The sequence below is a fragment of the Carcharhinus amblyrhynchos genome, chromosome 2 (assembly GCF_965287045.1).
Source record: "Carcharhinus amblyrhynchos chromosome 2, sCarAmb.v2.hapA, whole genome shotgun sequence".
Taxonomy (NCBI): Eukaryota; Metazoa; Chordata; class Chondrichthyes; order Carcharhiniformes; family Carcharhinidae; genus Carcharhinus; species Carcharhinus amblyrhynchos.
This window is the reverse complement of record NC_137325.1, coordinates 97,458,736-97,484,994: the sequence shown is the minus strand read 5'-3', so window position 1 is coordinate 97,484,994 and position 26,259 is coordinate 97,458,736. Positions and strand designations below refer to the sequence as shown.

Below are 26,259 nucleotides of genomic sequence, written 5' to 3'. Positions count from 1 at the left end.
TCTTATTTTCTTAGCTATTGTATTTTTCAAGTAAAGGTATACCTTGATTACTTAGGTCGTCCACTAAGATGATCTCCTTGAGAAATTTCTTCGGGGCTGTATCCATAACACTGTTCACTGTCCTTAGAAGAGTAGACCAGGCTTCATTGTGGAAACAAATGATGATGCTGGCAGTTGGCAGGTTCTGACTGTATTCCTGCTGGAGGCATCTACATACAAAGTAGTGAGATACACAGCTTTCTCCAACTATCAAATGAGCATCCACAACTTGGTATTCATTTTGCAACCATACCCAATTAGTAACTACACACTAGGGGCAATGCATAACAAAACTTAACTGTAAATTCCATTGACTATTTTTCTCATTTTTTTGCAATTAATAATAATCTTTCTTTACGATAATTAACCTTACTTTTATTTTCTATACCACTAATTATTCCTCTTGTGACTATATTTACAGTCTATTGGCCTCATAGAACCATAGAATCCTTACAGTGCAGAAAGACGCCATCAGTCAATCAAGTCTGCACCAACGCTCCAAAAGAGCATCCCACCCGAGCCCTCCCATCTGCCCTTTCCCTATAATGCTGTGCAATTACCATGGCTAATCCACCTAATCTACACATCTTTGGGCACAAACAGCAATCCCATGGGGAGAACACAGTCAAGGGATTAGAATAGGTAGGTGCTTGATGGCCGGAGCAGACATGATGGACCAAATGGCTTCTTTTTGTACTGTAAAATTCTATGATGCTATGGTTCCAGTGTAAACCCTCAAAAACATGACATTGTTGCGTTCCAAGTCCAGGCAGCCTTCTAGGGAAATGCACACAACTGTTACAACCTGATTTACTTTCAAATTCTATGCAATTCAGGAAATGATCACGACGTGAATAGTTTGGCTGCATTATTCTGTGGTGGCTGTGACCGTAAAGCTGAGAGATTTTATGAGGCTTTAATCATATTACAGAGAATGCTACTCAGGCTTCTGCAGATCAAGAACACAGCTTTGATAACTCAGGGCAGTGTATTGTATTTCCTTTTGACTGTGGTTAAGGATAATTTTCTTTACTTTTTAAGCTTTTTAACCTGAATTACCTAAGTCACGTGAACCTGGGACAGCCTCAGAGACTAAAAAAATGACGTTTTGCAACACATCACTAACCCTTCATTTTCTAAACGTTTGAACTTTTCTGTCTTGTTCCAGTCTGTCAGACGGTTGTGTATCTGGCAGTGGTGCTAAAATGCTGGTTCGCTTCAAAACAATGTTCAAAGGGAAAGGAAAATTCGGAGTTTTTCTTTTAATTTGATGTATTTATGAAACAGTAAGAAATGTGACTGATGCTAAATGTATTTTTATTTGCAGTATGAATAATTTGGGATGTGTCACACATCGCGTGGAAAATTCCAAATATGTTATTATAGCACTTGCGTGGCCTTTCAACATAAGGAATGAAAAGAAAAATGCATGTTATAGCCAGCTCTAGCGGCTTGCATTGATCTACTTTCAGCATTCTTTCCCCACATTCTCCAATTTGTTCTTTGTAGCCATCATCGCGTGGATTTGAGTTAACGGGGATTTTCAATCAATAATCGCCAAATGCTGTTGGTTTTATTTGAAAAGAAACTGGTTTGAGCAGGATAACGTTTTGACATTTTTAGACAAATGCATTTCTTACCAGCACGGAGCCTATATCTGTTAACCCACTTCGGTGACATAACTGATAGAGAATAGTGTCCTGGAGTGATTCTGATGCAAGCAAGGTGAGGAGGTCACAACTTCAGACTGGCCTGAGAACTGTTAAGATATTGCCCGACCCAGTGAAGCCACTTAAGGGACTGAGAACGTCATCTTCCCAAGTCATCAGTACTTAGCAAATGCTTCTTGTTATAGATTGGAACGTATTTGGAACAAACATTACTTCACTTAGAACATTCCTACTTCCAATGTTTTTTTTAACTGGAAGCACACGACACACATTCTCTAGTTTACATATTTCACATGTTACTGTATCTGCTTCCCACACCATGTAATGTTTAGCACTTCATATGAATGTTCCGTTTCAGCCTCAGTCACAGAAAATTCTGGCATTTCTAGAAAGGTAAATCCCTCATTCCTCATTTGGCATTATTTCAATCGCTTCTCGGTTGAAACCCAATGCAAACTGGACCACGCTCATACGATGGAGTCAACAATAAATCAGTTCAATTTTGCCACAGATAGACAGATCTTAAAACAGATCTGATTTTAAAAGGGATAAGCCGAAACTTGGACCTCAACCAGGCTTGTAAAAGACTAGACAGATGAATGAGTGATAAATGATCGTGAGCCGAAAAACTAGAACCATAGGAAAACAATATTTATTTATGAAACAGTAAGAAATGTGACTGATATTTTTATTTATGAATAATTTGTGATGTGTTGCACATCGCGTAGAAAATTCCAAATATGTTATTATAGCACTTGCGTGGCCTTTCAACATTAGGAATGAAAAGAAAAATGCATGTTTGGGCCATTGATCCATTTTCAGGCATGCTTTTCCCACACTCTCCAATTTGTTCTTTGTAGCCATGGTCACGTGGATTTCAGTTCAATCAATATTCCTCAAATGCTGTTGGTTTTATTTTTCGTTAAGAATTGCTGAAAATCATTATAACTGTCAAAGAAGCTCTTTTATAAAAACCTGAAGTAAATTGTGTGATGAAATGGAGATACTCAAGTGGAACTTTGACTTCCATTGCATCAAGTAATCCATCAGTATTTTGCTCCAAACTATTTTTAATTACATTTCTATATTCCCTCTTCAGATTTGCCTGCATCCCCCCTCTTCTGAATATAGTGGCTCACGGGCACTTAAATGGCTTCATGGGATCTGGCAAAACCATCAAAGAGGTCATTCTGCACGTGGAAGTTTAAACATTGATTGCCAGGGTGTGTTCTACTATGGGACTCTTTTGCCAAGTAGCCAACACAACTTGTGTCCAATCTTTCCTTCGGCCCTTGCAGATACTCCCAACTGGGGTCATTGTTTAGTTGTTGGGAACTGAAATCTTGATTGATTTTCCTGCTTCTTACCTTGGAAGCTGAGACCATTCTGGTGTATTTGACTTAGTTCCATTTGTCCTGAATTCAACATTTTGCAACATAGCTAAAGGTCTTCCCTAGCTTCATGACAACAACAGTTAAGAAAGTATCTGATGTTGCAGCAACATCACAGTCTTTCACCTACACAGCGCACGTCAACATTACAGGCAAAACCCTCAGGAAAAAGATCACATATCTGATGAGAGTCAATCCGTTGTCAGTGAGGCTCACCTGACGAAGGAGCAGCGCTCCGAAAGCTAGTGGCGTTTGCTATCAAATAAACCTGTTGGACTTTAACCTGGTGTTGTGAGACTTCTTACTGTGTTAGTATATTAGAGCAGATCATACACTGATCATACACTATCTACTCTCTGCATATTTGTATACACATCCAAATCCCTGTGTGTGTATATACAAACATAATATATAGGTACATTGTGAGTGTGTGTGTTTTGGCTGTTTGGACTTTCACCACGTTAATCATGGTGATATTAAATGAGAACATAACGCAATCAAGCAAAGTTGCATAGTGAGGGGAGGGTGGCAGTGTGAGGGGAGGGTGGCAGGGGAGGGTGGCAGGGTGAGGGGGATGCAGGGTGAGCATAGCAGTGTGAGGGGAAGATGGCAGTGTGATGATGGCAGTGTGAGTGGGCAGGGTGAGAGGGGTAGCAGCGTGAGGGGATGGCAGGGTAAGGATAGTGTGAGGAGAGGGTGGTAGAGTGAGAGGGATGGCAGGATGACAGTGCCAGTGTGAGAGGGTGGCAGTGTGATGATGGCAGCTTGAGTGTGGCAGGGTGAGGGTGGCAATGTGAGGGGAGGGTGGCAGGATGAGGGTGGCAACAGGAGGAGAGTGTGGCAGTGTGATGATGGCAATGTGTGGCAGGATGAGGGTGGCATGGGGAGTGGAGGGTGTGAGAGGAAGGTAAAAGTGTGATGGTGACAGGGTGAGGGTTGGCAGTGTGAGGAGAGGGTGGCAGGGTAAAAGGGTGGCAGGGTGGGATATTCACAAGGGGAACATTCCTGTACTTACAAAGGGTGGCGTACCTCAGGGAGTCTCCGGTGCAGAGAGATCCTCTCGCTGACAACCTCATTGAAGCCGCGTTTCTCCAGCCCCTGGCGCTCCACTTGCCCCTCTGGCTCTGGCTTGTGCAGGAGTGGCCTGCCGCCCACCCCGGGCTCCTCGGTCCGCCTGGCTGCTCTCAGCAGCCGGTAAACCTTCCTCCTGGAGCGGGAGCGGGAGAGTCTGTGTGTGGCCACGATGAACTGATCCTCGCTGAAGGAGTCGAGGGGGATGAGTTCCAGGGCTGAGTGCTGCGGTGGGAACTGCCTGTGCTGCGGGCTTTGCTGTGTTGTGTGGGGACCGGTACCAGGCTGGGTGTGCCCGGCTCGCTGGGCAGTGAGAAACAGCAAAGCCAGCAGCAGCAGCAGCAGCAGCGGGCAGAGGGGACTGAGTTGCAGCCCACATCCACAGCGTCTCCTCCACATACTGCAATCTGCACACAAGCTGTAAACTCTCAGCAAAGAGCATCTCCCCAAACACATCTCCCCATCCTCACACAGAGCTTTAACCCGCAGCTTGTCAATGATGTTCTGGGGGGTCTGTGCTTACTAAAAATGCCTGTGCTAATGGAAACACACAGGGAGGGTGAGTTAGGTGTGATTGCCAGTCGCTCACACACTGCCTGATGCTGGGTTGCCACTGCTGCTTGAATCCTCTGAACTGAGCAACAGATACAGACAGGGACCCTTCCCTCATTGACTGGATTGCTGCTATCTGGCAGGACACAGCGCTCGGTCCTAGCGCCCCCAAACACTACACCTTGTCCCGGGGAGTGTACAGTCCCCTTCGGGTGCCGTTCACTGAAAATGCTTTAACTTTGTTTTAAAGAATATTCTGCTTTGATGTGCTGTTCCTTCTTTAAATAAAACAAAAGCAGCCCAGTTTGCAATCCACGTTCACTGTCACTGTGTTCATGGCTCAGTGGCGATCCTCAGGTGAAATCACCAACAGTCAGTTGTCACCCTCAAGCCTGTAGTCATCTGGGGCAACTTTATTCATTGCCACGTTCAAACCTTGGTCTCAACCCGAGCACAGTTACTTCCTTGATCAGCTGATGCACAGAACACCAGGACAGTTAGCATCGGTATCAATGCACAAAGTTTTATTTGATGGCTGTTATGAAACAATGTGTTTACCGCAATGGGAGAGGTTTTTTTTTGCACTTTAGTTTTCCAGGCTCCGAACACCATGAACCAGTTGTAAAGAACGAAGATTCTTCTTTCAGATCAGGTCTTCAACTTCCCATTTTAATCCTCTCCCTTCCCACACTATCCGATTGTGAGAAACACAGCTCACAGTTAAACAATTTAGTCAAGTCAGGTTCTGAAGGAGCAAGATTTTATTTGTCGTTCTTGCAAGACCGGGTGCCTATTGTGAGAAGTAGTGTAATTTTTAAGGCTGCAAGAGCTAACAGTACAATCAGCAGTGATGGACGAGTTCAGCAGCATACAGAAAGGGGGAGGCACATGACAGACAGTTAACTAGGTTACACGAAACAGATAACCGCAGTGATGAGATTAAGCGCAAAATGGGAGTTGAGAGAGTGTTAATTGAAGGAATGACACAATACAAGCCATTTACAGTGTTTAAAGTTAACAAGGTTAACAGCCAAATAAGGGGGAATAACACAATACAAGCCATCACAATGTTTGAAAAACAGTATAAAATGTGCTGCAAATCTATGTAAGGTGTGCCTATTTTGACTAGACACCCGGTCTTGCAAGAACGACAAATAAAATCTTGCTCCTTCAGAACTTGACTTGACTAAATTGTTTAACTGTGAGCTGTGTTTCTCACACGATCCAAGGCAGCTTTGTATCAATTACAGTAGTTAGACGCTGCCTCTGATCCACCACAATGTCGCTCAACCTCATTCTCAGAAAAGCAGCCCCTGTACCACAATCTAGTTCATTCCTCGCGTAGCTTCCCCTTAATTTGTCCTATTTAGCCTATTTAGTGAAGATGCCAGGTGAATTGTGAACAGGTTTGCGTTGCGCCAGTAGGAATTTTAGAAAAAGTACTGGTCACTGCATTACAGACAGGACGGAAGCACACTAACTACGAAGGAAGTTTGCAAGGTTGCTGCTATGAACGGAGAATTTTCTCACCCTACTCCTGAGTGTATAAGAAATGGCAAATCCCCACGGGGTGGGGGGGTGGTGGTGGTGGGTAACTGCCAAGGAAACAAGATAAAAGCAAATTACTGCGGATGTTGGAATCTGAAACAAGAAGAAAAAATGCAGGAAAATCTCAGCGGGTCTGAAGACATCTGTGGAGAGAGAATAGAGCCAACGTTTCAAGTCTGGAAGACCCCTGAAACGTTGGCTCTAATCCTCTCTGCATAGATGCTGTCAGGCCAGCTGAGATTTTCCAGCATTTTATGTTTTTCTTCCTGTTTCTGTACCAAGAAAACAGCTCAGGATGAACCATCAGCGAACAATAAACCTGATGAAGGAGCAGCACTTCCAAAGGTCGTGATTCCAAATAAACCTGTTGGACGTTAACCTGAGACGTCTTACATTTGCCCACCCCAGTAGGACACCAGCATCTCCACATCAACAAAGAACAAGACAGACATGCAACACACACACAGGCCTGAAAAAAATGAAAGTTAACATGTTCTTAATCAAAGAAGGCACTTTTGGATGGAGGATAAATTGCTAGTTAGGTAGTTTGGTCACTATTTCAAGCTTTGAAAGCAATACAGTAAGTCAGTTGACCAACTCTTTGGAAATAGAAGGGATATACCGGAGTTGAGGGGGTTGAGCTATGAGGAGAGGCTGAATAAACTAGGCTTGTACTCGTTAGAGTTTAGAAGAATGAGGGGAGATCTCATTGAGACGTATAAGATGATGAATGGGATGGATAGGATAGAGGTGGAAAGACTCTTCCCGCTCAAAAAAGACAGTAGGACTAGGGGGCACAGCCTCAAGATAAAGGGGGGGCGGTTCAGAACGGAGTTGAGGAGGAACTTCTTCACTCAAAGGGTGGTGAATCTCTGGAATTCTCTGCCCGTTGAAGTGGTGGAGGCTGCCTCGCTAAATATTTTTAAGAAGCGGGTTGATGGGTTTTTGATAAGAGAGGGGATTAAGGGTTATGGGGAGAGGGCGGGAAAGTGGAGCTGAGCCACGACAGATCAGCCATGATCTTATTGAATGGCGGGGCAGGCTCGAAGGGCCAGATGGCCTACTCCTGCTCCTATTTCTTATGTTCTTATGTTCTTATATAGCTGAAGCAATAGGGGGTGGTGATGGTGAGCTTGGGGAGGGCATGGGATGGTTTGCCAGTGTTGACCAAGCTGATAGCCAGGATTATTAACTAAGTCCCTAGAGAATCTGTGCCATCAAGACTGCCAGGAACTTCACCAAGGAGGAGTGTGCTGTTTGGGTGATGGATGTTTCTGAGGGACTCTTCCAAAAGTTGTGCTACCGATATAGGTGATTAAAGAACAAATCCACTAAGTGAGAAGAAACCCTGTTTTCCACAGTTGGAATGACTGAAATTGCAATTCATTTGTGTAGAGCATTATACAAATGCATGTAACCATGTCTTTGTTACATTTGTGATTTATCGTCATACAAACTGTAATTTGCCCCATTGTGCATGTTTAATTTGCTTGATTTCTGATATGTTCAATTAAAAGCTGTAAAAAGTAGAATAAAAACATCTCTGAAGAGCCACACGGCCTTGAAATGTTGGCTGGACTTTTCCATCCCCAGCTCTCCCTCCTGCGGTGGAGATGGATTGTCATTAGCCATTGGTAGGATCTTCCCGTCCCACTGAAGTCAATGGTAATTTGCATGGCTCAGTCATCACGGTGGGGTGAACCTCAGAGCGATCAGAAGAAGGGCTGAAAAATCCCACTCATTAACTCTATTTATCTCTCCACAGATACTGCTAGTGAGATTTTCCAGCATTTTCAGCTTTTATTTCACATTTCCAGCATCTGTAGTGTTTTGCTTTTATCTTACTATAAAAAATGGAATTCTTGATGGTAATTTCTTCATGTGGGGGTCATTCAGTAAATTCAGTTATTTTGGTTTATGGCTTTCCCAGGGGGATCATAACAGTCACCATAATCTTTTTCAGACTGCCTTGATTAACCTAAGGAATTTTCCAGTGTATTTCCTGAATTAGTTGTAAGGTTTTTTTGCCTCTTCCAACATTAACACCTTGCTTAAATTTAGCATCTTTAACTGAGATTGTACAGTTATAAGATGGGCCCATGCTGTACCATGTCTGGATGTGATGTGCTAATAAGACTGATCCATTTTCTGCCCTTCTGTTGTTATATCAACATACTTCTATATTCATGTTTGATCAGTAATGAGGATAATTTTTGGCTACATTAGTATGTGCATTTTACTCTTTTCTGAATTAATGAAAAAAACATGCAAACTTTCACAATGGATTCCCGCAAGTGCATTTTTGTGGTTTAAAGAAAATTGTTATGCTTTTAAATCTAAAAATTGATATGGTTTCTGAGTAAACATAACACTTAACAGTAATTACCCACAGAGTTTTCCCCTTTAATGGCTTCCCTGGTTACAGTTCCATATTGCCACAAACGGAATGTACATGTTCTCTTTACTGTGCATGACCAGTATGTTTCGTATGCAATAGTTGTCTGTTTTCTTATGCTCTTACGTACACATCCCATATGAAACAATTTAAGCTGCAAACTTCTGCAAGTTTGTAACAAAGAAAGTTCATTATTCTCACACATTTACTCTGACAAAAAAAAACACACTCATTGCTACTTGCACACTCACATGTAAAGACTGATGAGGGGGTAAAGGTAGTATACTGATACAAATTATAGTTAACTCAGTCTCTGGTTTAGAACATAGAACATTGAACACAACAAAACAGTACAGGCCCTTCGGCCCTCGATGTTGCACCGACCAGTGGAACCAATCTAATGACCCTCTAACCTAAACTATTCCAATGTTATCCATATGCCTATTCACTGACTATTTGAATGCCCTTAAAGTTGGCGAGTCCGCAACTGCTGCAGGCAGGGCATTCCACACTCTTACTACCCTCTGAGTAAAGAACTTCTCTGACATCTGTCTGATATTTATCACCCCTCAATTTAAAGCTATGTCCCCTCAGGTTAGCCATCACCATCTGAGGAAAAAGGCTCTCATTATCCACCCTATCTAACCCTCTGATCATCTTGTATGCCTCAATTAGGTCACCTCTCAACCTTCTCCGTTTATGATCTCCGTTTCCACAGTGGCAGGCCTGCAGATTATTAGATGGGTTCTATGCTTTAAAGTTGAATTGTGTATCTTGTAAATTCTTCAGAATTTGATTAAGATTTTCTGCAGGCTGTTGAATTACTAGAAGATTGGTTCTCAAGTGAACTTGAGGGTGGAACAGGATGAGGGGGGTTCTTCTCTCTGTGGATTCTCCTGTTTTCAAGGGTAAATATGCTGATAATTACCTTCAATAGCATTCTGATGGAACTCTCTGTAAACGACTTCTAACTTATCTTTAAAGCATACAACAACATGGCTCCCTGATCCTGTGACTTTTTACAAGTTCAAAGTCCTTTTCCAAATAAAGAGTAATGTATATGTTGATTCCAACAGTCATTGTTACCTTGAGAATGTCAGGGTCTTTGTTTTTGAATGACCTATGCAGTTTGATAATAGTTCTTTAATATCAGCTGAACAACTTAGTATATGATCTGAAGAATATCAAATCCACTAATGCTGCATTCTTTCACCACTCACTGCAGTGCCAGCCCAGATTATTGTTGGAATTTTACCGCCTCGCCTGCCCAAGGCTTGTAAGATCCTACCGGAGGCCAACAGAGGCTGTTCTGCAAGCCTCGCCTGCCCCGATTCTCCAGGTCCAGATGAATTGTGTCCCAGGCTATTTTAGGAGGCACAGTAAGTAGTCTCAGAACACCAGATTAAAGTCCAACAGGTTTATTTGGTAGCACAAACTTTCGGAGCACTGCCTCTTCATCAGGTAACTCACCTGATGAAGGGGCAATGCTCCAAAAGCTCATGCTACCAAATAAACCTGTTAGACTTTAATCTGGTGTTGTGAAACTACTTACTGTGCCTACCCCAGTCCAATGCCAGCAACTCCACATTGTGGGAGGCAAGGGAGGAAGTTGGAGGGGCTCTGACCCAAATTTTTAATTCTTTCTTGACCACCGGGAATGTGCCAGAGGACGGGAGAACAGCTAATGTGGCCCCACTGTTTAAGAAAGATTGTACAGACAAGCTAGGTAGCTACAGACCAGTGAGTCTCATGTCTGTGGTTGAGAAACTACTGGAGAAGATTCTGAAGGACTGAATCTATCTCCATTTGGAGAGGCAAGGTTTGATCAGGTATAGTCAGCGTGGTTTTGTCAGAAGAAGCTCATGTATAACAAATTTGGTTGAACTTTTTGAGCATGTAACCAAGTGTGTGGATGAGGGTAGTGCGGTTGATATAGTTTACATGGATTTCAGTAAAGCCTTCGACAAAGTCCCACATTGGAGACTTATTAAGAAGGCTAATGTAAATGGGATACAGAGCGATCTGACAAAGTGGGTTCATAATTGGTTTAGTGTAGGAGACAGAGGGTGGTGACTGACGGCCGCTTTATTGACTGGAGGCCAGTGACCAGTGATGTACCACAGGGATCTGTGCTGGGCTCCCTTTTGTTCGTCATTTATATAAATGACACATATGACTATATGGGGGAGTAGGATCAGTAATTTTGCCGGTGAAACAAAGATTGGCCGAGTGGTCAATGAAGTTGAGTGGCTTGTGTTACAGGAAGATATAGACAAGATGGTCAAATGGGCAGATAAGTAGCAGTTGGGTTTTAACCCTGAAAAGTGTGAGGTGATGCACTTCAAAAAGAGTAATTTGACAAGGAAGTATACTATGAAAGGTCTGATACTGGAAAGTTCCAAAGAACAAAGGGACCTTGGCACATTTGTCCACAGATCTCTAAAGGCAGGTAAATAGGGTGGTGAAAAAGGCATGTGGTACACTCACCTTTATCAATCAGGGTATAAATTACAAAAGCAGAGAGGTCATGATGGAGTTGTATAAAACTTTGGTGAGGGCACAGCTGGTATACTATGTGCAGCTCTGGCCACCACATTATAGGAAGGACATGAACGCACTGGAGGGGGTGCAAAGGAGAATCACCAGGATGCTGCCTGGGATGCAACATTTAAGTTATGAAGAGAGGTTAGATAGGCTTAGGTTGTTTTCGTTGGAGCAGAGAAGACTGAAGGGCAACCTGATTGAGGCGTTTAAGATTATGAGGGGCATGGACAAGGTGGATAGGGGACAGCTGTTCCCCTTAGTTAAAGGGTCAGTTACGATGGGACACAAGTTAAAAGTGAGGAATGGGAGATTTGATTGCGGGGGAAGCATTTTAACTCAGAGGGTTGTGACAGTCTGGTAAAATTCTGGCTATGAATCTGGTCACCCTATAGCAAGAACCAAAGTGATACTGATTCGCCAGTTTGGTGAGGTGAATAATAATTGAATAATTCTTCAGTTCTCTAAACTGCATGGTGACAGATGGATGTCATGAAGCTGACATTGTATGGTGCTATAAATTGCTTGTCTTATAAATCTTTCAATAAACTTAAGATAAACTAAATTTTTTGTCTTACAAATGCAAGGACAAATGCAAAAATGCCACATTTCAAAGAAGCACTTCAATTTTTACAAGGTAGAAAATATACTGATTGTTTGGCAGGTTGACTCTCAGGAATGGAGAAGATCTTGCTGAGATATTTCTCCAAGTGAAGCAGGGGAGTTATTCCAGTGTACTGGCCAATACTTATACCTCAATCAATTCACTAAAACAGATAATCTAGTAATTATCACATACTGTTGATGGGAGATTACTTTGTACAAATTTGCTGTCATACTTCCTACATTGCAACAATGACGAGACTTCATAAAAGACTTCATTGGCTGCAAAGGTCTTCGGGATATCTTTTGGTCATTAAGTGCTATATGAATGCATGGTTTCCTTTTTTATTTTGATTTGATTGACTGATAATCTTCTAACTCACATGCTTAACTTTTAGATACAGATGGTGACTGTGCTTTCCTTTTATGATTTAGCACAGTATTTTCCTAGCCCCAGTGCCATATCATCGAATCATTGAATGATTGGCAGAAGCCCTTCGAGCCCATCGAGTCTGCACTGACCACAATCCCACCCAGGCCCTATCCCCATAACTCCATGCATTTACCCTAGCTAGTCTCCCTGATACTAAGAGGCAATTTAGCATGGCCAATCCACCTAAGCTGCATATCTTTGGAGTGCGGGAGGAAACTGGAGCATCCAGATGGAAACCCACACAGACGTAGGGAAAATGTGCAAATTCCACGCAGACGTGACCCAAGCTGGGAATTGAACATGGGACCCTGGCGCTGTGAGGCAGCGGCCACTGTGCCACCAAGTATGTTTAACATAGTATGGCTACCAAGGTTCTCTGCGCACTTTAAATAGGCGAAGGTACATTTAATGAAAACGGACACACATATGTAAATATTTAATATTCAGATAAAGTTGAACAAATTCCTTTGCCCATGAAGTGGTGAGATGAAAAGGTAGAACTCATTTCCACAAGGACAGCATAATGGCACAGTTGTTAGCACTGCTGCCTCACGCTGCCAGGACCCGAGTTCAATTCCAGCTTCGGGTCACTCTCCATGTGGAGTTTGTACATTCTCTCTGTGTCTGCGTGAGTTTCCTCCGGGTGCTTCAGTTTTCCTCCCACAGTCCAAAGATGTGCAGGTTAGGTTGACTGGCCGTGCTAAATTGACCCTAGTGTCAAGGGGATTAGCATGGTAAATATGTGGGGTTACAGGAAAAGGGCCTGGGTGGGATTGTAGTCAGTGTGGACTCTATGAGCCGAATGGCCTTCTTCAGTGTAGGGAGTCTATGATTGGCTGAAGCAGATAACAGTGACATATGTAAGTGGGAATGGGTATTATATACACATGGAGGAGGTGGGAATAGAATGAGAGGAGACTTGTGTATGGTATTAACCCAAAAGATGTAATTCCAATCCTAAAGATGTCTGTATAAAGAGCGGTGGATCAATCAAGGCCAAAGTCCAGATTGTCCATCCCATCCTTGGAATCATTTGCTAGACCTCTCATTTGATATTTCCAGTAGTCCTTGTACACAGTTTGTGTGCAGGGACTCAGCTCCTTTATGCATTCTCCTTCTGTTTTAGTTGTGAAAAATGACAGACTAAAATCAGTATTCCGTCAAGGTTTAAACTGGCAGTGCTAGCTAAACCAGGCATAATCGGCTGAGATGGTAGCCTGATCATTAAAATTTTCAATTTAAAACAGCCTAAAGACAGGCTCCTGAAGATTTCAAGTGATGGGACTCTGACTATTTCCTTTGGCCAATCACACCCAGCAGCACTGTGCCCACAGATACATTGCAGACCTTAGTCCTCTCGTCTTGATAATATGGTGCACCCATTGCAATATTGGCCCCGTCTCAACAAAATAACAAAAAAGTTGTTTCAACGGGGCTTCTTGCCTGTCACAGGGCTAATTCTACCTCAAGTATTACATTAGGTCTGTGGAAACCAAGATTGAGTTAGGCAGTAAGAAAGGGTGCCATACCCTCAAAGAGAACTATAGTTAAGACAACACATAAAGTGAAATGTGTTGGTGTTAATGAAGTCTCATACTTTTCAAAAACATCTTAACAAAAGGACAAGTTAGTTTTGAAGTAAATGGTGGGATAAGTTATGAAGTGCAGTTATTTTTGAGGATGTGACTCCATCTCTTCTCCCACTCCTTTTGACAAGTTCACTTTATTCTCTCCAAGTTAGACAAATCCACCTTCAATCCTGCCTTCGGCCTCTTGCTTTGATGTCTAAACTGTTTATAGCCTTCTCTGATTTGCTAAATATATTTCTTCTCTACCCTCTCCTTCTTTGTCCAGTGGCAATCAGACTCTGCTCACTGTTACTTACCTGGATGAAGCCACTGCCTGGTGGATAGTGCAGTGCAGCAGGTTCCTGAGGCCTTGTGTCGAGGCAACTGGATCAGAACTAAGGAGAACATTTCCTGCCAAAAAGCAGGTTTAAAGATCCAGGAAATCAAAAGAAGGCTATAAACAGATTAGACATTAATTGAAGAGGGATTCCAATTGTTTAGATATTGATTAGGCAAACACGTGAGGAAAAAAATGGGAAACTGCTTGACAATGATTTTCTTGATCTTTGCTCCCAACTACGAAAGGCCCATTCCTCATATTCAAAAGTCAAGAAAAGCAGACCTTTGAGAAGCCAAGAAGAAGGTAAGTTTGTAAGTGGGTAGGATTGTGCATGTCTTTGTGTGTGTGTGTGTGTGTGTGTGTGTGTGTGTGGACAGAGAGGGGTGGTGGACAGAGGCAGGGGCAGGGGTGGATAGGATGGGGCAGGTGGTAAGGGGAGGTCAGTGGTAGCTGGGGGATTTTGTCAGTGTGGGGGGTGGTTGTATGTTCAGTGTGGGCATGATCAGTGGGGTGTCAGTAGGTCAAGGGGCTGGTTAATGAGGGAGTTTGGGTAGGGAAGGTGCAGTTGGGAACCTTTGTGTGAACCTTTCTACTGCTTCAAAACGCATGTCATGGCAAAGCCTCTGCTATTATAATAACATAGTGTAATAAGATTCTGACATCCCCTGCTGCCCCTCTAAATGGATACACTTACAGTTTGAAGAAATATTTGGATTACTGAAGCATCTGCTCACATTACCCTCTTTCACAGCAGTGTGTCCCTCATTGATAGGCTTTACGTCCTTATCCTTTTAATCCATTTTTTCTCAATTATTATAATTATCAGACTTAGAACATAGAACATAGAAAAACTACAGTACGAACAGGCCCTTCAGCCCACAAGTTGCACCGATGATATCCATACCTACTAGGCTTACCTATAACCCTCAATTCTATTAAGTCCCATGTACTCATCCAGAAGTCTCTTAAAAGACCCTATCGAATTTGTCTCCACCACTACCAACGGCAGCCGATTCCACACACCCACCACCCTCTGAATGAAAAACTTACCCCTGACATCTCCTCTGTACCTACTCCCCAGCACCTTAAACCTGGTGTCCTCTCGTAGCAACCATTCCAACCCTGGGAAAAAGCCTCTGAGAATCCACCCAATCTATACCTTTCAACATCTTATACACTTCCATCAGGTCACCTCTCATCCTTTGTCTCTCTAAGGAGAAAAGACCGAGCTCCCTCAACCTATCCTCATAAGGCATGCCACCCAATCCAGGTAACATCCTTGTAAATCTCCTCTGCACGCTTTCAATAGCTTCCACATCCCTTCTGTAATGAGGCGACCAGAACTGAGCACAGTACTCCAAGTGGGGTCTGATTAGGGTCTTATAAAGCTGCAAATTATCTCCCGACTCCTAAACTCAATCCCTCGATTGATGAAGGCCAGTACACCATACACCTTCTTAACCACATCCTCTACCTGTGAGGCCGATTTAAGAGTCCTATGGACCCCAAGGTCCTTCTGATCCTCTACACTGCTAAGAGTCTTACCCTTGATATTATACTCCTTCATCCCATTTGACCTGCCAAAATGGACCACTACACATTTATCTGGGTTGAAGTCCATCTGCCACTTTTCTGCCCAGCCTTGCATCCTATCTATATCATGCTGCAACCTCTGACATCCCTCCAAACTATCTACAACACCACCAACCTTCATGTCATCAGCAAACTTACCAACCCATCCCTCCACTTCCTCATCCAGGTTATTTATGAAAATTACAAATAGCAAGGGTCCCAGAACAGATCCTTGGGGCACTCCACTGGTGACCGACCTCCATGCAGAAAAAGACCCATCTACAACCACTCTCTGCCTTCTGCGGGCAAGCCAGTTCTGGATCCACAAGGCAACAGCCCCTTGGATCCCATGCCCTCTCATTTTCTCAAGAAAAATGCATGAGGGACCTTATCGAATGCCTCGCTGAAGTCCATATAAATCACATCTACCACTCTTCCTTTGTCAACGTGTTTAGTCACATTTTCAAAGAACTCAGCCAGGCTCGTAAGGCACAATTTGCCTTTGACAAAGCTGTGCTGACTACTATTAAGCATACTAAACTTCTCTAAATGTTCATAATTCCTGTCCCTCAGTGTCCTCTCCATCAACTTACCAACCACTGAGGTTAGACTCACGGTTGGTAATTTCCTGGGCTATCTCTATTCCCTTTCTTGAATATAGGAACCGCATTCGCAATCCTCCAATCCTCCGGAACCTCTCCCGTCTCCATTGAAGACGCAAAGATCATCGCCAGAGGTTCTGCAATCTCTTCCCTGGCCTCCCACAGTAACCTGGGGTACATCCCATCTGGTCCCGGTGATTTATCTATCTTGATGCTATTCAAAACTTCATGTTGAGCTGCTGCTTCATAATGAATCTGGAACATGTCACATTCTGTTGCAGCTTCCTCAACTTCCTTCGTGGTGAGCATCATAGAATCATAGAAACCCTACAGTGCAGAAAGAGGCCATTTGGCCCATCGAGTCTACACTGACCACAATCCCACCCAGGCCCAACACCACATCCCTACATATTTACCCACTAATCCCTCTAACCTACGCATCTCAGGACACTAAGGGGCAATTTTAGCATGGCCAATCAACCTAACCTGCACACCTTTGGACTGTGGGAAGAAATCGGAGCACCTGGAAGAAACCCATGCAGACACAAGGGGAATGTACAAACTCCACACAGACAGTGACCCAAGCTGGGAACCGAACCTAGGTCTCTGGAGCTGTGAAGCAGCAGTGCTAACCACTGTACCTCTGTGCTGTCTCAACAGATTGTTTGCAATATATATCTGTTTCTTTTGTTTGTAGACCATGTTCAGATGATACCTTTGTAAACAAAATGACATTTGGAGCAGATTGTAGTGGTTTGCGAAAAATGCTTTGAGGAGACTTGTGGTCAGACAGCATAGTTACTTTGTCTCTCCCTAGCAGATACTAATTAAAATTAACACAGGTAAAGACAAAAGCCCGGCATTCATTCTCAATGTGAGCATAGCATTGTTCCATTTTCATTGATGCTCTGGATGCCTGTGTGACTGGTTGTCTTTGCTGCTACAGAGTTGCTCCCAGACCTGTCTCACAACAAAGTGACTTCACCAACGATGTCATAATACTGGCATTATTGTCACTAGTTGTATATTAGAGAATGCTGCTTCTTGTTCTGTTCCCCAGTACCACAGCACATCCTTGGCAGTGAACTTGCACAATGGTTGACACACTGACCACAGATTAGGCAAAAGTTTAGCTAAATAGTTCATGAAGCCAACAAATCATTGCACTGTTGTCACATCTGTTGGCTTCTGCATCAGTGCTACATCTCTCACCTTGTCACCTTACCAGGGTCCAAGCAAAGACTTTTTGCCATCAATACATGGCCTGTGTACTTGATTTCTGGCATCTTCAGTTACAATTTAGTCTTATTCAGATTCAGCTTCATCTGGTGAGTTCTCTTTAGCAGTTGTATTACATTCTGTTCATGGTCAGCTATGGCTTCTTCCATTGTGTCTCCATATCCATAGACTAGTAAATTATACACCATGGTTTTCACTCAGAGAAATCACTGACTCCCAAATGCTGTCTGCATTGATACTCTTCTGGAGATGTGGAAATGCCAATGATATGTGCAACCATTGTACCTTCCAAACAGTATCCAAAATATTGTTAAAAAGTAATTGCTTTTATCCAACTTCACTTGTCAGTAACCATCCTTCGCATTTAAAGCAGTGAATATCTTTGCTGTGGCAAGTTGTGGCAACATTCCTGCTATGGTTAGCATGAGATGGCGAGATCTCTTCAGCACTTTATTTAGCTCCTTTGAATCTAAGCAGCTTTCCGGGCTGTTTTACTGCTACCATACTGCTAATCCAGCCTTCAGGAGTTGTCACTTTTTTGATTACTCCGCTCTTTTCCAGCTCTTCTACCTTGACTTTAAAGATTGACTTGAGAGCAACTGGAACTTTTTCAGTAGATGCTGAATTACTCTTACACGCTCATCTACTATTAGATAAATTTCTCCTGGTAGACATGCCAACCCTTGCTTCTGGACTGTCTCTCTGCATAATGTACCTCCTGGCCTACTCTGCTATACATATGCTCTTGCTAACATGTCACATCTGAAGACACATCTATTGCTTGTGTCAGCATGAGTTCTCATCTTTCAGTAGGCTTGCTCTCACCAAGGAATCTTCCATACCAAAGACTGATCCTTTAATCAAATCATTTTTTAGTTGTCCAAATTCACATGACACCGCTAGCTGTGTTACTGCAGTCACATACTGTTCACTGTTCTCACTTTCACTCTGAGCTCCAGTGTTGAATACATATCGTTTATTCCTGTCAGGCACAAAAGCAAAATGGATAAGAGGGCCTATCCATGGCACTCAAAGGAAATTAGAGAGCGTATACGATCAAAGGAGGAAGTATACAAAAATAATAGTCTGAAGATTGGGAGCAGTTTTGAATTCAGCAAAGGAGGACAAAGGGATTGATTAAGAAGGGGAAAGTACAATATGAAAGTAAGCTAAGGAACATAAAGACTGACACTAAGAGTTTCTACAGATATGTGAAGAGAAAGAAGTTGGTGAAGACAAATGTAGGTCCCCTACAAACAGAAATGGGAGAATGTATAATAGGGGATAAAGAAATAGCTGAGCAACTGAATACATACATGGTTCTGCCTTCACAAAAGAGGACACAAATCAGATACAAGAGATGTTGGAGAATGCAAGATTTATTGAGAGGGAAGAACTGAGGGAGATCAATATTAGTAGATAAATGGTGCTAGGAAAGTTGATGGGATTGAAGGCTGATAAGTCCCCAGGACCTGATAACCTACATCCCAGAGTACTGAAGGAAGTGGTTCTAGAAATAGTGGATGCATTGGTGGTCACCTTCCAGGATTTTGTAGACAGTCCCTACAGATTGGAGGGTAGCGAATGTCAATCCAAATATTCAAAAAGGGAGGTCGAGAGAAAACAGGGAATAATAGACCAGTAAGCTTAACTGGTAACGGGGAAAATTCTCAAATCCATTATCAAGGACTTAATAGCAGAGCATTTATCATAGTAGAAGTCATGATTTATCATAGAACCCTACAGTGCAGAAAGAGGCCCTTCAGCCCATCGAGTCTGCACCAACCACAATCCCACCCAGGCCCTACCCCCATATCCCTACATATTTTACTTGTTAACCCCTCTAACCTAAGCATCCTAGTACACTAAGGGGCAATTTAACATGGCCAATCAACCTAACTCGCACATTTAGAAAGCAGTGGAAGAATCAGACAGAGTCAGCATGGATTTGTGAAGGGGAAATCATGCTTGACAAATCTGTTGGAATTCTTTGAAGATGTAACTGGTAAAGTTGACAAGGGGAACCAGTCAATGTGGTATATTTGGATTTTCAGAAAGCATTTGATGAAGACATCAGAAATTATTGCGCAAGATTAAAGTGCATGGGATTGGAAGAAGTGTATTGAGATGGATAGAAAACTGGTAGGGAGAGAGGAAACAAAGAATAGGAATTAATGGGTGCTTTTCAAATTGGTAGTAACTGGTGGGATGCCACGGGGATCGATTCACAATATATATTAATGAGGGAACAAAATGTAACATCTCAAAATTTGCAGATGATACCAAGTTGGGTGGGAAGGTGAATTGTGTTGAGGATACAGAGATCCTTCAGTATGATCTGGACAGATTCGGTGAATGGGCAAATCAATGGCAGATGCAACATAACCTGGACAAGTGTGAGGTTGTTCACTTTGGAAGCAAAAACAAGAAGGCAGATTTCTACCTGAATGGCTGTAAATTGGGAGAGGGGAATGTGCAGCAGGAACTGGGTATCTTTGTGCACCGGTCACTGAAAGTAAGCATGCAGATGCAGCAGGCAGTAAAGAAGGCAAATGGCATGTTGACCTTCATTGCAAGAGGTTTTGAGTTCAGGAGCAAGGATGCGTTGTTGCAGTTGTACACAGTCTTGGTGAGGCCACACCTACAGTATTGTGTGCATTTTTGGTCTCCTTTTCTGAGAAAGGATGTTCTTGCTCTTGAGGGAGTGCAGCGAAGGTTTACAGGTTGATTCCGGGGATGGAGGGATTGATGTATGAGGAGAGATTGACTAGGTTAGGATTGTTTTTGCTGGAGTTCAGATGAATGAGAGGGATCTCATAGAGACTTATAAAATTTTAACAATCTAGATAATAAAGATGCAGGGAGGATGTTCCTGATGATGGGGGAGTCCAAAGCCAGGGGTCACAGTCTGAGAATTCAGGGTAGACCATTTAGGATGGAGACATTTCTTCACCCAAAGAGTGGTGAGCCTGTGGAGTTCATTACCACAGGAAGTAGTTGATGCCGAAACATTGAATGTATTCAAGAGGCAGCTGGATAAAGCACTTGGGGCAAATGGGGTCAAAAGTTATGGGGAAAAAGCAGGATTAGGCTATTGAATTGGATGATCAGTCATGATCGTAATCAATAGTGGAGTGGGCTCAAAGGGCCAAATGGCCTCCCCCTGCTCCTATTTTCTATGTTTCTATGCTTCTACATGTAGCATTCACTGAGGGTTCAAAATGTCTGCCATCTGTTTTCTTTGTTCATTGGTCAAATTTCGGGATTGTAGCAATCCCTCCCCAGCAGTGTGAGGAGTTTGGCTACTCTTACCCTTCAAGCTTGTTAATTAAGTCTGATGCAATCTCGTGGTTTTGCCACTGTACAACTATCAAGTATCACCATCCAGTGCCATTGGAGAAGGGATGGAAAAATTTACTCACCATTTTATTCAAGCCATAGTCATGTGCTGCCTTTGTCTGTTTTCCTTTGTCCTATTCAGCGGTGTTTTTGCAGTTTTGGATCTTCACGTTTCCTTGAGTTGTCAGCGTCTTCTCTGTCACATTTACAGGGTTCAAAAATTTTTTTTTTTGCGGTTTTGTACTCTACGGCTAGGATTTTCCATTTTCTATTAACCAGGGGAGACCAGTGCCATGGGTCTAGATCCTACCCTTTACCATTATGTTCTCCAGTATGAAACACTGTTTTCAAGCAGCAATAGAAATGTTTTAGTTGTAATAATCTTCAGCTGCTGCTCAATATCTGTGGCTGAAGAATTGACTATTATTTCACCGCGCAGGCAAAAGAGAAGTACAAGATAATGTTGTCTATTTACACCATTTCCCTCCTTCCCTCACAAAACAGCCTTCTCCATCTGTATTAGGTTGCTGAATTGTAAGAACGAGATACAACGAATAACATACATTTCTATGGGTATCCTAAATTCCTCTCTTGGGTTAATAAGGAAATCCACAGACACAGCTGGAAGGAATTCTGCTCCAGGTATTTTATTCTTCCCTTCTCCAGATAACTGGGTGAACAAGTGCATGATTCTGGTCCTAGGTTATCCAGAAGCTTTGCGCACATCATGGATGACCTTAAAGGAGATTATTCAAAAGCAACAGTTAAAATATGATACATAATCTGGTGAGAAATGTTTACTGATCCAGGATCAGATAAGTAGATGGGGGAAGTAGTTGGATTCTGATTTCTGCCTGGAAGATGAATGGACAGATGATGCTGACTGAATGTTCACCTCGGTGGCTGGAAGTGGCAGTTTCTTTCACACTTAATCTTCTTGAGCTAGCCAAAGTGTTAAGCTGAAGCCAACATGGATCACTTTGAAAAGCTCTCTTCTGTCCAAAGTCAAATCAAGATGTTAGGCCAGAGCCAGCATGGTCCACCTTGAAAAGGTCTTCCCAGTTCAAAATTATTTTTCTCTCTCAAGATCCCATTTATGCAGCTTATTTTGGGGCCCTTATGCCAATCATTCATTTGATTATCCATTAATAGGGATATGTTTTCAAGATAAGTCCTTTCCATCAGAAGCCCACAGTTATTTTGTAGCTGGGACTTCCTGTTACATATATACGATTATATGAACTAAGAGTAGGAGTAGGACATTTGGCCCTTTGAGCCTGCTGTTGAACTTTGAATGGGAGATCTTTGGAGAAATAGTGTAAATGTTTGAAAACTGTTTCAAACAGTTACATGACGCTGTTGTTGTAATGATCTGTAGGAAGTTTTCCCAACTTGGACACCAGTTCCCAGATATTGGACAATAAGATTCTGCTGGATGCTGCCTGAGCCTTGTTCAGATACAATGCCTGAGTTGTTGATACTTGTAGGTCTGTCCACTTCTTCTTAGTTTTGCAACTTGGTGATTTGTTGGATCATTTCAGAGATTATTGAGAGTCATTAAAATAATTTGGGCTAAATTGATATGTAGCAAACAAGGGTAGAAGATGGTGGGGATCCTTCACTGAAGAATATCAGTAATCCAGTTGAATTTATAAAAGCAATCCAGCAACTTTTGTAATATTTATTTCTGATGCTAACAAACATATTAGCACAACTTGATGAGATGGGACTCCTGTTGTCTGCCATCCAAGTACTGCAGTGCTTGATCTATCAAGCATCAAACATGTGCTGGGAGGCCTGCAACATTTTTCATTGGGGAAACCCACCTCTTAAAATAAGGTAGCTATCTTTTTGACTCATTTATGGGACATGGGCATCCCTGGCTGGCCAGACTTTATTGCCCATCCCTAATTGCCCTTGTTCAGAGACGGTTGAGAATTGATCACATTGCTGTGGCTCTGGAGTCACATGTGGGCCAGACCAGCTCAGGGCTGTAGATTTCCTTTCCTAAAGACATTAGTGGTATAATGGACAATGTTTTCATGGTCATTATTAGACTCTTAATTCCAAATTTTTATTAAATTCACATTCCACCACCTGCCATGTCGGGATTCAAACCTGGGTCCCCAGAACATTATCTGAGTTTCTGGATTAATAGTCTATCAATAATACCACCAGGCCATTGCCTCTCCCTGGTAGGATTTGTTTACTGACTGGTGTCATTCTGGCTCCACTCACTGCTACAGTCTTCCAGTTCGATCAATATCAACAGACCTTCGCCTGGCCCACTGTATTCCTCATAGCAGGTCTTACTGCATTGGGCTGGAAATTCCTGCCCATTGATTTGACTAAATGAATCTGGTGTATTAAAGACTTCTTGATGGACTTACATACTTTTGAGCACTGCACTGTACCTAATATCTATCCATCTGTTCAAACCTAATCTCACAAAGCACTTTGATCTGCATCAATAGATAAGGCCTATCAGAGATGTACATGGAAACTGTGGGTTGATTCAGAAGGTGTGGGCAGGGTTCTTAATGAGTATTTTATCTTTGTCTTCACAAAGGAGCGGGATGATGCAGATGTTCTAGTGAAAGAGAAAGATATGAGCTTTTCAATACAATAAGCATATTGAGAGAGAAAGTACTGGAGAGACTGGTATCCTTGAAGGTGAATAAATAACCAGGGCCAGATGGATTGTATCCCAGGATGTTGAAGGAAGCCAGTGAGGAAATAGAATCATAGAACCCTACAGTGCAGATAGAGGCCCTTCAGCCCGTCGAGTCTGCATCGACCACAATCCCACCCAGGCCCTACCCCCATATCCCTACATATTTTACCCGCTAATCCAAGCATCTCAGCACACTAAACTAGATGCTCTGAGGATAGTTTTCTGATTCTCACTAGATACAAGTGAGATACCAGAGGATTGGAGGTCTGAACATTGTATCATTATTTAAAAAGCGTGCAGGTGATAGGCCAGAAATCTATAGGCTGATCAGTCTGACTTTGGTGGTGGACAAATTATTGGAAACAATTCTGTGGGACAGGATAAATTGTCACTTATAAAGGCACTGATTGATTGCAGATAGTCAGCATGGTTTTGTTAGGGGAAGACCCTGTCTTACTAACTTAATAAGATTCTTTGAGTCAGTGACAAGGAGGATTGGCCATTAGGTCATAATGAACAAAAGAAGGAGATTGTCACCGACTTCAGAAAGCATAAAAAAGAATATGCTCCTGTCTACATCAACAGGGACAAAGTAGAAAGGGTGGAGAGTTTCAATTTTTTAAGTGTCCAGATCACTGACAACCTGTCCTGATAACCCCTTGCCTACACAATAGTTAAGAACGCCTCTACTCTCCCAGAAGACTAAGGAAATTTGGCATGTCAGCTACGACTCTCACCAACTTTTACAGATGTACCATAGAAAACATTCTTTCTGGTTGTATCACAATTTGGTATGGCTCCTGCTCTGCTCAAGACTGCAAGGAACTACAAAAGGTCACGAATGTAGCCCAATCCATCACGCAAACCAGCCTCCCATCCATTGACTCTGTCTACACGGCATAATTAAGGACCCCACACACCCCGGACATTCTCTCTTCCTCCTTCTTCCGTCAGGAAAAAGATATAAAAGTCTGGGGTTACGTACCAACCAACTCAAGAACAGCTTCTTCCCTGCTGCTGTCAGACTTTTGTATGGACCTACTTTGCATTAAGTTGATCTTTCTCTATACCCTAGCAATGACTGTAACACTATATTCTGCACTGTCTTGTTTCCTTCACTATGAACAGTATGTTTTTTCTGTATGGTGCACAAAAAACAATTTTTTTCACTATGTTAATACATATGACAATAATAAATCAAATCAAATAAATAAAAACAGAAGTAGCTGTTCTGCCCCTCGAGCCTGCTCCGCCATTCAATAGGATCATGACTGATCTGATATTCTTCATGTTCAATTTCCTGAACTTTCCCATAAACCTCGATTCCCTTACTGATCAAAAATCTATCTACTGCAACCTTAAAGACTCTTCCCCACAGCTGTTTATGGCAAGGAGTTCCAAAGATTCACAACCCTCTGACTGAAGAAATTCCTTCTCATTGCAGTCTTAAATTGGCACCCCTTAATCCTGAGACTGTTCCCTCTGGTCCTAGACTCTTGCATGAGGGGAAATATCCTCTCAGCATTTACCCAGTCAAGCCCCCTTAAGAATCCTATATGTTTCAATGAGATCACCTCTCAGTAGTTTACCCTGAGATACAATTAGTATATTTCTGTATTTGGTTGCAATGCTTAAGATACATTATACAATATTTTGGGCCATTTTGCATGAGGGCAGTTCTCCAACTATGAAAGTCCTCGCCGTTTCACATTCTTCATCGTGCCACCATGGAGCTTGAATTTCCTGTGGCTCCAGATTATCAAATGTGGATTTCATTGACAGTCCATGTGGTAGAAATATTGTCCTGTCAGTGTCTGTTTACCATTTAGCAAAACTCTCCTACTTCAAAAATTCCAATTAGAAGTTACAGATGGCGCCTATCTTATTATGAAACTGAACACTCTTTTCAGTAGATTACTTTATTTAATTTTGAACATATGATCAATTGATTTGGAAAGTGGGGAGCTTTGCCAGCAGTTAGATAATAATACAACTGCAGTGTGCACGTAAGCTGACAGAAAATGTCAAAACCTATCTGAATTTGGGCTCCTTTTCTGGTCTCGCAGTAACTGACAAACTTCATACACAAATTCTCTTTACAAGCAAATAAAAGCCCATCATTTTATACATTTTTTTCCTAAAGTTTTCAGAACTCTATAAAACTCTGGTATGCTCACATTTTCACCAACTGCTGTGATGTTAATGAATTGATCCTGTCATCATAACACATTAGGCTAATATTGTATTTGCTCCCACCTCATCTTATGCGATGACAGCACTTTTAGAATCCAAAGAAAGCCATGTAATTTCCCCTCTGCCTGAATTTAATTAAGAAATGGCTTTATCATTTGCACTGTTTCAATATTTTCATGATGTTTTGACAGCAATCTTCTGAAGCAGGTTAGTATTTTCTCGTGCTGTGTAATGATTCTGGCCAGAATCATTACATGGCAAGAAAAGGTACTTTAGGGCCCCATTCTCCCTTTGCTGGCAGGGTGGAGGGGAGGCGGGGGGGAGTCCTTCATTTTGTAGGGAGACTCCAACCCTCAGTGACTCTGTTTGGGAGGTGGGGTGGGGGGGCGGTGCTGTTGGGAGGTGGAGGATCCTCTTTAGGCAGACATTGGCTCATCAAGAGGTCTTGTGGTGGCAACGGTCACCCCAAAAGCATGGAGTCCTCCTTCT

General features: G+C 42.5%; 1 protein-coding gene across 1 annotated transcript in view; it reads right to left on the bottom strand.

Moving 5' to 3' along the window:
- LOC145361296 (polypeptide N-acetylgalactosaminyltransferase 15-like) overlaps positions 1 to 4,853 on the bottom strand; it is a 48,111-nt gene extending 43,258 nt beyond the window's left edge. The window contains exons 1-2 of the mRNA XM_080216950.1: positions 4,116 to 4,853; positions 43 to 209 (exon numbers count right to left, since the gene is read on the bottom strand). Of these exons, the coding sequence (XP_080073076.1) occupies positions 43 to 209; positions 4,116 to 4,627 (679 nt within the window). The 5' untranslated portion in view covers positions 4,628 to 4,853. The remainder of the gene's footprint in view (positions 1 to 42; positions 210 to 4,115) is intronic.
- Between the last annotated feature and the right edge of the window lie 21,406 nt (positions 4,854 to 26,259).